This window comes from Schistocerca gregaria, chromosome 1 (genome assembly GCF_023897955.1).
Source record: "Schistocerca gregaria isolate iqSchGreg1 chromosome 1, iqSchGreg1.2, whole genome shotgun sequence".
NCBI lineage: Eukaryota > Metazoa > Arthropoda > Insecta > Orthoptera > Acrididae > Schistocerca > Schistocerca gregaria.
In genome coordinates, this window is record NC_064920.1 from 553,796,001 (window position 1) to 553,812,756 (window position 16,756).

General features: G+C 45.0%; 1 protein-coding gene across 3 annotated transcripts in view; it reads left to right on the forward strand.

Moving 5' to 3' along the window:
- The window catches only part of LOC126283468 (dipeptidyl peptidase 1-like), a 93,825-nt gene that overhangs the window by 38,002 nt on the left and 39,067 nt on the right, over window positions 1–16,756 (forward strand). For all 3 annotated transcript variants that reach the window (XM_049982277.1, XM_049982295.1, XM_049982287.1), the window contains 4 exons: window positions 4,992–5,143; window positions 5,231–5,386; window positions 10,603–10,745; window positions 15,222–15,347. In XM_049982277.1, the coding sequence (XP_049838234.1) occupies window positions 4,992–5,143; window positions 5,231–5,386; window positions 10,603–10,745; window positions 15,222–15,347 (577 nt within the window). The remainder of the gene's footprint in view (window positions 1–4,991; window positions 5,144–5,230; window positions 5,387–10,602; window positions 10,746–15,221; window positions 15,348–16,756) is intronic.

Sequence of the window (16,756 nt, forward strand, 5' to 3'; positions counted from 1 at the left end):
TGCAGACTCCGCGCCGCAGTGGTTGCCATTGATTTCGACAGCTCATTCGGCAAAGTGCGGCATCCTTTTCTGTTCTCCGTGATGAACCGCATGGGTTTTCCACCAGCCTTTATCGACGTAATCCGGCGCCTGTACGGCACCGCCGAATCGCTGATTCAGGTTAATGGCCGTGTGGCGGGACCAGTGGCGATCCGACGTTCCGTACGGCAAGGCTGCCCACTTTCGACCCTACTCTTTGCCATCAGCCTGGAGCCACTCATCGGGAGTCTGACGAGCCACCTTTCTGGTCTCACTTTGCGACAGCACAGTTTTCGATGTCGTGCGTATGCGGACGACCTCCTCCTCTTGATCCGCTCACGGAGTGAAACACACACGGTACTTGATTTGATATCAACGTACGGCACTGCAGCGGGCAGTAACATGAATGTGACTAAATCCGCGGCGATGCCCATTGGACGCGGCCTCTCACACGACGACTTAGCACCTCTCCCGTGTGTACAAAAACTACGATACCTTGGTATCATTTTCACCTCCACCGTGCGCCACTCCGCTGCCATCAATTTTCGGCGTGCTCTCCAACCCATCCGCACGACGGTGCGACAAAATCTTCTCCGACGACTCGATTCTTTACAACGTGTCCAATACCTCAGTTAACATGTGGCGTCCAGAATGGTCCACATTGCACAGGTCCTCCCGCTGCCATCAACTATTGGACGCAGCCTCCAGGCTGAATTCGGATACTTCCTTACGGCCGGTACGCTCTTGAAGGTCCGCTACGACGCGCTCACCCTTCCCCCGCGAGCAGGTGGCCTCGGTCTTGTCAATGTGCGACTCCGCGCGGCGTCCTTGTACATGTCCACCATGCACAAGCAGTGGCACGGGGGCACCCCCCTTACGCGCAGCTTGCTGGAAATTCTTGTGCCCGCGACCGTAACACCACCAGTACCAGTCGGACACATGAAGCATCATCTGACGCACATTTCTGATTTCATCGTCGACTTCAGATATGCTCACACACACTTACCGACCACGCGTTCTCCTCGACCTAAAGATTTTTACACCCCACTCCTTCGTTCCATATCCAGCAACAATATCGAACTGCGACATCCGTCCACGCGGTGGCCCACGGTTTGGCGTCACATCCACCAGCCTTTTCTTCCCTCCAAAGTCCGGACAACATGGTACCAGGTCGCAAATGAAAAATTCGCCACAAATCATCGTCTTCACGCCATAGGACTAAAGGACTCTCCACTCTGCTCCATGTGCCACCTCATGGATGACGATGTCCATCAACTGACTTGTGCTGCCACCAGTGACGTCTGGAAACTTGCCCGACAGTTCGTTGCCGGTTACCTCCGTGTTCCGCCGGACTCGATTGACCCATGGACTTTTATCCATCCTGAGAATACTTATTTCCCCGCCACCAAAAATCATGCGATTGTATGGGTCAAGGGATGGACCATCACCTACATGTATAATGATGGCGACAAATCACGCCTTGATTTCTGGCAGTACTTACAAACCGCCCACAGCGAAGTCGAACAGCGACCGCGCTACCGCGCCTTCTTCGCTAATTACCTACACGCGATCTTTACGTCACCCCCGCTCAGTTGGATGGTACCACACGCCGACAGCACTCCCGCCCCCCCTGCTGACATCTGAGACCCCTCGCGCTGCTTTCTACATTGTAACCCATAGTGGAGTAGGCGCATGGACACACGCCTCCTTTCTTTTATGCACTACACCAGATAAACACTGGCTTTTCCCTCACTCCACTGTAAATTGCTTTACACCTCTTAGCTTCCATCAGTATTATTAGTTTTTTTTTCCTACACCTTGTTCATACTAAAAAAACTTGCTCACCTTATACGAATATCATGTCTTGTGTTATTTTCGCCGGAAGGATGGCATTTTTCTTGTATTTAAGTTTGTACCAATAAAGGTCTTTTGTTCATTTACCCTGTTCCTGGTGAAGAAAAAAAATAATAAAAATAATAAAATAAAACAACCATAAATAACAAAGCTTGTTTGAGGGAGTGATTCAGGGACGGGAGGGGGGAAGACATCGCGGCCAGGCCTCGGGTTCCGACCCCTGCCCGCCTTGTCTCCACCTACTCATAACTGAACATTCTTTAATTTAAACAAAAAAAAAGTTAGTAGAGCACTTGCCCGCGAAAGGCAAAGGTCCCGAGTTCGAGTCTCGGTCGGGCACACAGTTTTAATCTGCCAGGAAGTTTCTTATTCTTTCCCTGTTATTCAACTTATATTTTATTTTATTGCTGGACCATCGACACCAATAAGTGTTTTACAGTAATAAATGGCATTATTAAAGGACTTCTGCTATCGTACTCATCATTTAAGTCATTAAAAAAGTACTTGCAGATTTTATTTAATTGCAGTCTTTCATTTACAAATTTCTATGTTACATTCAAAATTCGCAATTGCCGAGTGATAAGAACCTTCGACCATTCGATTCATGTGCGTATTCATATTGTTTACTGTAGACTCTGCAGTATTCGGCATGTAACGCGGAAACTACGTATCCCAACCCCTAGAGAATGAAATCAGCCAAAACTTTAAGTATTTCGATTCTGAGTCTGACGCTAGGTAGTTGAGAGCCACCATTAATTTTTTTTGAAAGCCACGTGCTTCATCAGACATAAAGAACAGATCCATGTCCAAATGATTTATTGTTATTTCAGTGAACAGCCACTCACAAAATTGGAGGCGCTGAGGAGAATCTGCTGGTTTTAATGCGTGAAGAAGAGACACTCGGCAGAAACGCATGTGTAGGTCCAGGTGGAGTATTTGTCTGCATAATCGACGTGATATTCCGGTCTCTTGTGAAAGGGGTCGTGTTGATTTGGTATGTCTCTGAAGCATTTTCCGGTGAACTGCAGACACATTTTCCGGTGTGTGGGCACGTTTCTGAATGTTTTTTGGGTTGTTCGAAAACAGATCCTGTCTGTCACCATTTTCGGACTAAGCGTTGCATGACACTCTTTGCTGGCAATTTGATACCATTAAACTTCTCAGCAAACAACTCACCACACCGTTTCCATGACTATCACGTAACTTTCCACAGGGAACATCCGCTGCTCCATTGTGAGTAGCATCATCCCCTTTTGCACAGCTCCACTCACACTTCACACACTAGCACAGCCCGCACTACACTTCGAACCGGTGCCGGTGTGGAACAAGTGCTGGGCGCTGGGCGTACACGTGGCGTGCGCGTCACAAGGTGTGGTTATACGCACAGATTCAGGTCCAATCGTATCCACTCGTCCGGCTTACTTTTATTTGTCCCAACTGTCCCACATTTACTTTCAACTAAAGCGGATTAGTGCTGTTGTTCTTACCTTACGTGTGTTTTCTGACGGTTTTGTAGTGAGAAGAATTAACATTAAATGGTCCAAAACTTTTTTTCGAAAATTAGTAATTTCCATGTGGTTTTTCGTTTCTGGTACGTAGCTCGCATGACATGCAACAGAAACAATATGTTGTAGTGGCAATAATGGATGGCAAGAAAAAAAGCTTAAATACTTCAACTAACAATTCTACTGATTTTTACTGAAATTATGGTCATGGCACTCGGTCGCCATTGTAACGTTCCCTCTTTCTGTTTATTTAGCTTTGATTTGTTTGATTGTTATTCTTTATTTCTATTATTCGGAATCTTTTTTTTTATTACATTGAGCCTGAAACTTACGTAATAAATACTTCGCGTGAAGTACGATTTGCAGCATAAACAAAAATTAATTTCGGAAATGTAATCCTCTGAATATTAAAAGTAAAGCTTTTGAACAACGCGCGTGACTGACTAGATACATTCAGAGGGTACGTACATTCGCGTGCGAGTGGTTGCGGTCTGATGAGAAATTTTCATTGTGAAATAATTTCGTCGTAACACACTCGGAGATTGCGAACGTACATTCAGAGTAGAGGCACGTACGTTCTATCATTCCCCGTGGCCTGGGTAAAAGAATGGCAATTATTTAAATCTAAGAGTATTTCTTTTGCATCGGACTAGTATTTTTATAAGAAAAAGAAGATTGCAGGTTCTGAATGTCTCGGCAAAACGAATCGGAAGTAATTTTAGCGGCCACGAAAGTAGGGTAGAGAGCACAATCACGTACCTCTATTGTTGAGCAGCGCCGTTTTGAAGATCTTCGGTTCCATCTAAAACTCGCCTCCTCTGCTTAACATAAATACTCCATAGGCATGGGAATAAGGCTTGTTGTGCGATGAAAATAATATAAAACACATCTTGCGTATTTTAACTCATTCATTTACCACACACACACACACACTAGTAATTAGACAGTACGACATCCCACCAGCCCATCAGAACAAAAAGTAGTCGCACATACAAGAAAAAAAAAAACGAAGGGCGAAATTGTTCCTATGTCTCTCAAAGATAAAAAGTTTACCAGATATTTCTCTGGTGTGTCACTGGAACAATTTTTCAGCACCTCTGCGATTAAATCACAATATTTTCAGTTCCTTTACAATGGCACGTATTCGATTTCACTGAAACTGTGTGATGTATCTATATTCTGCTTATCCTATCTGTACCGTTCCATTTCGTACCTCATCTTTCTTTTTAAATTGTGGACGTGTTCACCTCTGCATGCCACCTCCTGAGTTGTGGTAGGCTGTTTGCACACTCCATTGCCGAGCCCCAGCACGTCAAGCTCACACCGCAACCATGAGGAAAACGATTCAAACGTCATGTTTCACACACGACTGGTTTCGCCCCGTGTCCGAGCTGATCCTCTGAGATAAGTTTGTTTCCTCCCAAAGCATAATAATGTTAAGGCTTAATATACTTTAGGATCGTGCCACAGACAGCCGTCAGCAACATTCGTCTGAAATTCCATGCACACGATCCTTACCCTGTTTATAAACAGGAGTGACTGTTATACCTAAGCACGAATTGTTGCACAGCCTTTACTAACACACTTTCCATATTTCTTTTTTTTTTTTTGTAGAAATTGTTAATGAGGAAAAAATACATCTGTCGTACCCGAACGTAGCTACCGACAAATTCGGAAATATCGGCACATGGACACTCATCTACAACCAGGGCTTCGAGGTCACTGTCAACGGCCGCTCCTACTTCGCTTTCTCGTACTACGAAGTTGTAAGTGTTGAAAATTACAAAACTGCTCGATACCTCACTAAGTGAAGTGACACGTCTACTTTCGGCGTAACTTTGTGTGCTCCTTAGAATAACGACTCGTCGGTGACCAGTTACTGCGACCGGACGTTCGACGGCTGGGCCCATGACGTCACGGTGCGACACTGGTCCTGCTTCAATGGCCAAAAAGACGAGCAACTGCCCGCCAAGACGCACGCCGCGCCAGCCGTAGCCCTGGGACTCAAGGTAAGAGGCTACTTCGAAACATATGTGGATTGTTTTAAATGACGAGAGCTCCAGATCAAGTCGACATGCAAAATGGAATATTAACCAACCAAATGAAACATTTGACAGTTATGGGATTTGTTATTATTCTTGTCGCCTACTTCAGTCCGAAGACTGTTTGCTGCACCTCCCCAAGCTAGTCTATTGCAGCCTCTTAATTTCTTCTTAACTACTGCTTGCTGTTGTCACGCTACTCATTTAATCCTCAGCATTTTTCCGCAGCGCCACTTTTCAGTAGCTTCTGTTCTATTTTTGTCTAAACTGTTTATCGTCCATATTTCATTTCCGTACAAGGCTACACTCTTATCTGGCACCTTGAGAAATGACTTCTAAGAAATGATTTTACATTTAATGTTAACCACACTCTCTTTTCCTCCTAGCAGGCTATCTGAATTTTATATCATCTCCACTTCCGCCATTGTCAGTGATTTTGCTGCCTACATACTCCGCAAGCCACCATACGGTGCATGGCGAAGGTTACCTTGTGCCAAATGCTAGCTTCCATTCGCAAATAAACTGCAAAAAACGACCATCTATATGCTTTCATAGTAGCCCTTATCCCTCTCGTCTTCGTGGTCCTTACGCGAGTTGTGCATTGCTGGTGTTATAAACAACCTGTCTCAAATATTGAGCCGCCCCGGATTAGCCGACCAGTGTGAGGCGCTGCAGTCATGGACTGTGCGGCTGGTCCCAGCGAAGGTTCGAATCCTCCCTCGGGCATGGGTGTGTGTGTGTTTGTCCTTAGGATAATTTAGGTTAAGTAGTGTCTAAGCTTAGGGACTGATGACCTTAGCAGTTTAGTCCCATAAGATTTACACACATTTGAACAATTTCAAATATTGATTTCAATCTTTCCTTCACAGACGGAGTTTAGGGAGCATCCCCGTTCATCAAACCTTCCGGTAACCAATCTACCAGCACGCCTGTGAACTGCGATGACGTATTTATTTAATGCGACCTGGTGGAAATCCCAAACATCTGTATTGTACTCAACAATAGGTTACACAAATGTTCTGTATGAGTTCTCCTTTATAGATGAGCTACACTCGTCTAGAATTTTCTCAATAAACCGAAGTCGATCTTTCGGCTTCCCTAGGACCGACCTTAACTACTCGTTCAATTTCATGCCACTTTGCAACGTTACGTCCACAGTCGCTCATAAGAGGGGAACTCGCCCTTCCCCCTCTACCCGCCCCCGGAATCTGGCGTACAGAGTTTGTATTCATTACATAACTCTCAGATGCTTCTAGAAGTGAGTGGGTAACCATCTGTTTCCCTCATAAAATTTAGTTCTTGTACCATGACATGTCTCAAAAGCGGAAAACTTATTTACATCAAAAATGCCAATGTTAGAGTCTGGCCCCCTCGCCTCGCCCCCTCCCCTGGAAATGTTTCTACTTGTGCCCACGGCCACGCCTCGATATTTAGTCGACGTTGCTGTGTCAAGCAGCACGCCACTAACACTGTATCCGAACATTCATCTTATAATGTCTTCTCGCAACTTTATCTATTCTGTTCAACTGCTCTTCCAGCTCTGACAAAATGGCAGTGTCATCGATAATCCTCAGTTTCTTTTTATTTTGTTCTCTCTGAACTTTAATTCGATTTCTAAATATCTTCTTTGTTACTTAAGTGTTTGCTCAATGTACAGGTTTAAGAACATCGTTGATAGCCTATTCTCTTCTCAACTACTGCTTCCCTTTTACGTCTTTCGACTCTTATAACTGCAGTATGGTTCCTAAATGAGTTGTAGATAAGCTTTCGCTCCGTGCACTTTATCCCTGCCATCTTCGGAATTTCAAAGGGGTATTCCAGTCAATATTGTCAAAAGTTTTAAATCTACAAATGCTATAAATGTAGATTTGCCTTTCCTTAATCAACCTGCTAAGATAAGTCATAGAGTTAGTATTGCCTCGCGTGTGCCTCCCTCCTCTATAAAAATTCCCATCCAGTCCTGGGCCCACGAGAATGGGAATTCGGATAGAGGAAGGAGTCATGCCAGGGTAATCCGTCCAGCTGTACAAAGCCACTGTGCCATGGTCACGTAGTCGTTAGCGCATCTGTGTAGTGAGCAGAAGATCCGGATTCGAATCCTGGCTCTGGTACAAATTTTCGTCGCTTCAGTCTGCACATGTGCGTCATAGATGTTTTGAGACTTGAAAAGGTTTCTATAATCATATTGCTTGATTTGAGATATGTTGTTATGAACACTTGGGAGATAGCTGATGTGGTGGACAGTACTGACACAACGAATGCAAGAGTTCTGCGTGTCACGTGACTGCCAAGACGTCAGACCTCCTGCTGACTGTCGTCGTGAAGGGAGAGCGCAGGACCGGCAGAGCACGTGACGTCAGTGCATTCGATCGCAGCCTGATCGTGCGTGGGTGGAGGACGCACGGCATATTCCATGTCCGAGGACGTCGAGGGGCATTTCACGTGCGATTGTGACAAGTCTCTACTGTCTGTACCTCGATTTGAAAAAAAAAAACCTCCATCGGTAAACTGCCTTGGATAACGACGATTTGTTGATTGGGGTCCACTATTACACATTTCCTGACTTTGTAGGGTAGGCGCCAATTCAGTGTTGCCCACAGCAACCGGAATGCATCCACAGATAACCAGAAACACCTTATCGCTATCGAGTATGAATTAAAGAACAGAAACAAATACAAACAAAACTCGTTCCATGTTTTGTGTCACTAATGATTGTTCTTCGCTAGGGGTAGTAGTAGGGAAGACCCATTACTGACATACTGTAATGGCTAACATTTGCCATGATTATCCTAAGAAAATTAATAATGATGTAGTTAAACTAAGGTGTTAGAATTAATATAGTCCTAATACACACTCCGGTTTACATTTCTCATAAAGTAGGAGAGAGTGGTGCACCTGGAGGATAGCACACTCAGGAACACATGACGTTACCTCGTCGATGTCTCAATCTAGTGACATTTCCGAATCACATGAACGAGTGCACGCTAGAAACCACCTTAGGCAGTTCCCGACATTTACTACTCTTTTTGTTGTTGTGAGCGTCTGTAAATATTAAGAGTTGTAGATATTTAACTGCTGTGTAATACACTGACAGAAAAAAACGGCGATACCGAAAAACAATTAATGTAAAGTAACGAAATTTCGGGAATACGTTTGTCTGCGAAACATATTTAAATGATTGACATTGCAAGATCACAGGTTAATGTAAGCGCGAGATAAGTCATCCCAAATGTGAAATGCTGGTACATTAATAAACTGTGTAACCACCAGAACGTTGAATGCAAGCATGAAAACGTGCTTGCACTGTGCTGTACAAGTGCTGGAGGCCCATTTGCGGGCTGCAGTTCGATGCCTGATGTATTTTATCGGTCGATGCAGGGACGATTAATGCTGTTCGTGGGTGACGCTGGAGTTGTCGTCCGATGATCTCCCATACGTGCTCGACTGGAGCCAGATCTGGTGATCGAGCAGGCCAAAGCAACATGTCGACACTCTGTAGAGCATGTTGGTTTACAACAGCGGTGTGTGGGCGAGCATTATCCTGTTAGAAAACAGCCCCTGGAATGCTGTTCATGGATGGCAGCACATCAGGTCGAATTACCAGACTGATGTACACTTTTGTAGTCAGGTTACGTGGGATAACAACGAAAGTGCTCTTGCTGTAATGCGAAATTGCACCCCAGGCGATAACTCCCGGTGTAGGGCCAGTGTGTCTAGCACGCAGACAGGTTGGTTGCCGGCCCTCAACTGATCTCCGCCTAACCAACACACGGCCATCACTGGCACCGACGTAGAATCAGCTTTAATAAGAAAATACAACAGACTTCCACCCTGCCCTCCAATGAGCTCTCGCTTGATACCAATGGAGTCGCAAGCGGCGTTGGTTTCGGGTCAGCTGAATGCACGCTACAGCGCGTCTGGCTCACAGCTGTCCTTGTAATAGTTCGTTGCGTCACTATGGTGCCAACTGCTGCTCAAATTGGTAGTGCAGATGCAGTTAAGATGCGACGGAGTTAGCCGGCCGCGGTGGGCTCGCGGTTCTAGGCGCGCAGTCCGGAACCGTGCGACTGCTACGGTCGCAGGTTCGAATCCTGCCTCGGGCATGGATGTGTGTGATGTCCTTAGGTTAGTTAGGTTTAAGTAGTTCTAAGTTCTAGGGGACTGATGACCACAGCAGTTGAGTCCCATAGTGCTCAGAGCCATTTGAGCCATTTGCGACGGAGTCATACGCCGAACACGGTGGTCTTCCCTCCTGGGAGTGCCACGTGGACGTCTGGAACCTGGTCTCTTGCGACCGTACATTTCGCTGACCACCGCTGCTAGCAATCATGTGCAGTGGCTACATCCCTGCCAAGTCTTTCTGTAGTATCACAGAAGAAACGTCCATCTTCTCGTAGCCCTATTACACGATCTCGTTCTACGTCAGCGATGTGTTAATAATGGCTTACCTTAAAGGTATTCCTGACTAACATCAACTCACCACGTCCAGTCTCAAAGGTAACTAACGCTCAAGACCGTTGCAGCGTGTATTTAAAGCAAACCTGATTTGCATCCTCGTAGTGCAGCTGCTAGCGCCAATATTATGCGAATGGCGCGAAATCTGAATAGACATCATCTTTCAGATGTAAGAAACATCTACCAACTTTCATTTATGTCGTACAACTCCTTCTTGGTGTTGCGATTTTTTCCGTCAGTGTATATTAAAGCTATTTGGAGGATATTTTAAATCTTCAGTTAAAGAATTTTGTGGTGACAAAAATCCTGTACAGTTTTAAAAAATGTCTCTGAGCACTAAGATATTTAAACCTAGCTAACCTGTCACACACATCCATGCCCGAGGCAGGATTCGAACCTACGACCGTAGGGGTCACGCGTTTCCAGACTGTAGCGCCTAGACCCGCTCTGCCAGCCCGGCCGGCACAGTTTTAAAACTAGTAACTTAGCCTTTAGTCGGTTTAGCCATACTACGTCCCTCCTGTTCCATCTCGCTGCCCTCCCATCTGCCTCGCAGGGACAGCTCTTCGTATCTTCATCTTTTCTCTTCTTTAACACATAATCACCCAATTACTGCATTTTTTCTCTTTTGTTATTTGTGCTGTGTACTGCAGGTCGTCTTACGAGTAAAAATGCTGTTTAACACGTATCTTAGGCAGTCTTTAATTGTGCCATTTTATTCCCTGCAGAAAGAACTTAAGGTGACCGCTGCCGACCAGAATCGGCTCATCAAAGAAATAAATCAGGCGCAACATCTGTGGAAAGCCAAGGCGTACAAGCAGTTCAACGGCATGTCATACAAGGACCTGATGAACATGGGAGGAGCCCAAAGGTAGTGTATGGAATCTGCTAGTTCGCTACTCCCGAAGTTCTTGTAGAGTATGGTTTGGCGATATTTAACGTAACTATTAATACACTGCTACTGAGTCGTACATACTGAAAAATAACACGTTCCACAATGGATCCTACTTAATTTTTCATAGAGTGGATTTCACCAGCAGAAAAGCGAGTTTTCTCCATTCGCAATTGTTTGGATAGCAACGAGAAAACTGTTCAGTTTCAATCACAGTGCTGTTCTCCTTGTTAAAATTTCAATAATTCAACACAAATCAGTGCCATTCGTGCTGCGTCGTACAAATAATCAGCCACAGAGTTCTCTCCCACAACATAATACGTACACGTACCTCCGTGACGTCGTGGTATTACTCACAAGCCTGTTACGTACTCGTTGAAGTAAGTAAATTTTACATTCATTTTGTGAGCAGTTGTGTGTGTTGTCAACAATGAATCAAAGCCATGAATACAGTTATTTGTTGGGATATATTTGGGTAAGAGACAAAATTAACAAAACTGTACAGCGTAAAGACCAAACATTGTTTCAAAACCACTGAGTAGCCTGGGGAAACACCTGGAGAAAAGCTACTGAGTAACAGCTTTATCAGTTCACAGACAGAATGCTACATTAACGCAGGTTACAATACAATTCGAGGCCTAGGTGGAACCTATTAAACAGAATCTAAGACCAAAAAAACTCGCACCACTTAGGAATTATCTGAATGGAAATCGGCAGACGTGGTGTAAATTTGCAGACAAGCAAATGATTACAGTTTCAGAAAACTTGGACGATTAATTCAAGAGAAACATAACACGTTGGTCCACCTGTGGCTCTTATGCAAGCAGTTATTTGGCTTGGCACTGACACTGTTGGAGTTGTAATGTCCAAAGATCGTGGTGCCACACTGCAGACATTAGTGATTCCCCACTGTAGATCACAACGACGGATTGGAGGCACTCCTGAAGACAAGCCCTCTCTCTCAGTACCGCAGCGCCATCGCACAGAGTTCAGTATAGAATCGAGCATAGGCTCACTCTGACCCATTTCGTGACCTCCGAGGAAGCTGTCAACATCGTCTAGTTAGGATGTCAGTCATATTCAAGTCTCAGAAGGTACTGTACTTTCGAAAGTGTTGAACTTGTACTTCAAGAGAAAGTTTGTAATTGTGCTCAGCAAGTGATGCATTATTGTTCAAAGATCGTTGTAAATATTCAGTACAGTCGTGGCAATGAATTGAAGAAAGTTATGCCAGTCTTTTTATCATTCTTGTACAAAATGAATTAATAATTATTTCAGATGATGTAGTTCTGATCAGCCATCTCCCAGTGCAATCAAAGAACCTGCAGCTATGACCAGACAATTGTAGTTTCATCAGGTCGTAATAGCTCGACGTCCTTCTGAGAGATATCGTACCAAATTCTGTCCAACAGCCGCATTAGAGAATCAAAATTCCGAGCTCGATGGAGCGCCTCACCAATAATGCTCCATACATTCTCATATGGGAAGAGATCCGGCGACCTTGCTGGCCAAGGAAGGGTTTGACAAACACGAAGAGAAGCAGTAGAAACTCACGACGTGTGCAGGCAGGGATTATCTTGTTGAAATGTATGCTGAGGACTGTTTTCCATGAAGGGCAAGAAAACGGGGCGTAGAATATCGTCGATGTACCGCTGTGCTGTAAGGGTGCCACGGATTACACTCGAAGCAGCCTTGCTATGAAAATAAATGGGACCTGAGCCCGTCATATTGATATCCCGCTGCTGTCCAGGGCGTCAGCAGACACGTATTTGCTGGTCATCGGTGCTGAGTTCGAAGCGGGACTAATCACTCAAGACAGTACTACTCCCGTCAATGAGACTGGAGTCGAGGACGTGTCTGGAGACGCGCTGAACTGTGGTGGGAAACCAACTTAACAGTCGCCCACCATACAGCCCAACAACCAGAAGTTATGGTCTCGGGGGTCATTCCGTTTCATAGCAAGTTCCGTTTGTTGTCATCTGCTCAATCCTTATATAACAGCGGTACGTCAACGATATTCTATACCCCGTTTTCTTACCCTTCATGGAAAACAGTCCTCAGCTTAAATTTCAGGAAGATAATCCCTGCCTGCACACATCGAGAGTTTCTACCGCTTGTCTTCGTGTTTGTCAAACCCTAACTTGGCCAGCAAAGTCGCCGGATCTCTTCCCAGATGAGAAAGTTTGGAGCATTATAGGTGGAGCCCTCCATCCAGCTCGCAACTTTGACAATCCATTGCGGCAGTTGGACATAATTTGGCATGATTTCCCTCAAGAGGGCATCCAACAACTCTGTCAATTAGTGTTAAGCCGAATAACTGGTTGCACGAGGGCTGTCGGTGGACCACCATGTTATTGACATGCTCAATTTTTTAGGCCGTTTCTGTTGCATAAATCATCCAATTTTTCTGTAGCTGTAATCATTTGTTTTTCTAAACGTGAACGTCACATCTACCGATTTTCTTCCCAGTCGGATAATTCCTTCACGGTGCGGAGTTGATTTTTCTGTCTTAGAGTGTGTTAATAACTCTCTGGCACCTATTACCTAGTTGTAAATGGAATGTAGTAATGTGTACTTGTAATTCTTAGTTTAACAGACTTAAATGTACCAAGTTCCTTTTCCTTATTGTAAGGTGTCAGGCAAATCCAACACCTTCCATGAAAACCCTGACATGATAAGCAAATCCAGTAGTATGTCACATAGCTCCGAATAAATCGTGACATTAAATTAACCAAAGTAATACGAGTAACGAGTGAGCAAATGGAATACCACAGACTAACACAAGAATGCCTAAATGCATGTCATACCTTCCCACCGTGAGACAGACGCAGTTCTGAGGGGAGAAACGAGAACAGAAGTCGAGAGCAGAACCGTGTTAAGTTGGAAGGCCCTACGATAAGGGACAGACACGCACGTCTCCAGCTAACCGCTAGGACTACCCCCAGCCCATGTTAAAAGATAGAGCTCGCCAGAAGAACAGTATAGATCCTAGGATAACACTAAAAGGACCACACCAGCTGCAAGTTTTAGCGTGAGACTTTTTCGCGTCTCTGTTACGTTGCAAACTTTAAAAATATTGCCCCACCACGAAAAGTATAACGTTTCTCATTGGATAGACAGAATTTTTGTAGGTGGAGCTTAAGGTTAACATTGAGACCCTGATTGGTCAGATGAAAACATAGCCAGATAGTTTTTTAAACCAACTTCGGTACATTGTAGTAAGGAGAAGTTAGCAGAGAGCTGCTTCTGAGACGGCGAGGTGTTTGGAGCTGTGCTGCCCACCGCCCCTTGACGAACACCGACAAGTTAATGAGCGCACGCGATGCCGCATAACAGTGGATAAAGCTTCACTCAGAACTGCAGAAGTCTCATCTGTTACACCCCCTCTTTGTGTAATACTAGTGTCGATCGTCAATTAAAGCTCATGGTGTTCACATTTGCCACTTGAAGTAAAAATCTGAAACGTGATGATTTTTCTGTTATATAGTTATTGAGAAGCCACATCAGCCACTGTAATTTACGACAAGTTAGATAAGTAATTAAAGATAATTGGGAGTCACTGTAGACCATTTTGATAGTTTTCTCTTTTGTGAAACTTAATCTAAACCTAGATTATAGATGTGATATGGCATAGGTCATTCTTCGATCCATTGTAGAACATGGAAACCCATTCAGGGAATATTCGTTCACATTTTTGTTGAACGCAGTTGGCTTTTAACATCCTGCATTAAAACATTTCCTTTTATCAATAGTGCAATTTATAAACAATGTTTTGTGAGTAGAATAAAATTTCCAATGGTAAACTTAACTGCTTTTTCGACGTTATTTTACCAGCTAACTAAAAATAGGAAAGCCTTGAACCCCTTCCACTAAATTTAGTTAATATTAAGATTCCTTTACAGGGAGTGCAGTGGAGCTGACGATGAAATCATTAAGTATTTGGTTATATCATCGCTAGTCTCACTGAACTCTTCTGAACTCTACATGTCATGTGTGGTCTGGCGTCTCCTTACCAGCAACAGGCCCCGGGTTTAAACTACTCAATTCCCTAAAAAACACGCTCAGAGCGTCGTTGTGCGAAAGTGGTAGGGAGACACGATATAGAACAAACAGACACCACGCAGAATGTTAGATTATATTATTTTATTGGTTTTGATTTTTAAAACCATGGCGCTGCAGTCTATGAAATATAATTTTGTCTACCCGAATAATCACAGTATCACCAATCCAAATCACACACATCATTGCGTTCACAAATAAGCAAGCGATTTTGTCATGACGTACTTGAATAACACTGCCTACTTTGCCATTATGTCCCGAACAAACTTGGTAACACAAACATACCCAGAACATCGTGTACGTAAACAATAAATTAAGGGACGAAAATTGCTCTCCAGTCTTGTCTCCCTGCTATCAGCATCAGTTTGTGAGACGTGCTTGCGTTTTCCTGCACAGCCCCTCGGCACGCCACTGGCCGGAGCCTGCCCCAGTGACGGCGGAGCAGCGGCGGCGCGCCTCCTACCTGCCCAGGCACTGGGACTGGAGGGACGTCGACGGCGTCAACTACGTGTCGCCCGTCAGGTGAGTTCACGTGTCGCAGCTCGACAGGCAGTTATTATGCACGCTAAATAGGCTGTCCACCTCTTTCAACATGTCTCCTAAGTGTTCCTCAGATAAGAAGAACTCAGCCACCCCGTCTCTAAACCTTAGCACTGGTATCTAGCTCTCTTAGAACTTCTCCGTTAAGCTACACCAAGCAGAAATGCAGATGATAAACGAGTATTCACTGGACAAATATATTATACTAGAACTGACATGTGATTACATTTTCAAGCAATTTGGGTGCATAGATCTTGAAAAATCAGTACTCAGAACAACCATCTCTGGCCGTAATAACGGCCTTGATACGCCTGGGCATTGAGTCAAACAGAGCCTGGATGGCGTGTACAGCTACAGCTGCCCATGCAGCTTCAACACGATACCACAGTTCATCAAGAGTAGTGACTGTCGTATTGTGACGAGCCAGTTGCTCGGCCACCGTTGACCAGACGTTTTCAGTTGATAAGAGATCTGGAGAATGTGCTGGCCAGGGCAGCAGTCCAACATTTTCTGTATCCAGAAAAGCCCGTACAGGACCTGCAACATGCGGTCGTGCATTATCCTGCTGAAATGTATGGTTTCGCAGGGATCGAATGAGGGGTATAGCCACGGATCGTAACACATCTGAAATGTAATGTCCATTGTTCAAAGTGCCGTCAATGCGAACAAGGGGTGACCGAGACGTGTAACCAATGGCACCCGATTCAATCACGCCGCGTGATAGGCCGGTATGGCAATCACGAATACACGCTTCCAATGTGCGTTCACCGCGATGTCGCCAAACACGGATGCGACTATCATGATGCTGTAAACAGAACCTGAATTCATCCGGAAAAATGACGTTTTGCCATTCGTGCACCCAGGTTCGTCGCTGAGTACACCATCGCAGGCGCTCCTGTCTGTGATGCAGCGTCAAGGGTAACCGGAGCCATGATCGTCCTGAAGGCCCATGCTGCTGCAAACGTCGTCGAACTGTTCGTGCAGATGGTTGTTGCCTTGCAAACTTCCCCATCTGTTGACTCAGGGCTCGAGACGTGGCTGCACGATACGTTACAGCCATGCGGATAAGATGCCTGTCATCTCTACTGCTAATGATACGAGGCCGTTGGGATCCAGCACGGCATTCCGTATTACCCTCCTGAACCCAACGATTCCATATTCTGCTAACAGTCATTGGATCTCGACCAACGCGAGCAGCAATGTCCCGATACGAGGAACCGCAATCGCGATAGGCTACAATCCGACCTTTATCAAAGTCGAAAACGTGATGATACGCATTTCTCCCCCTTACCCGGCATCAAAACAACGTTTCACCAGGCGACGCCTGTCAACTATTTTTTGTGTATGAGAAATCGGTTGGAAACTTTCCTCATGTCAGCACGTTGTAGGTG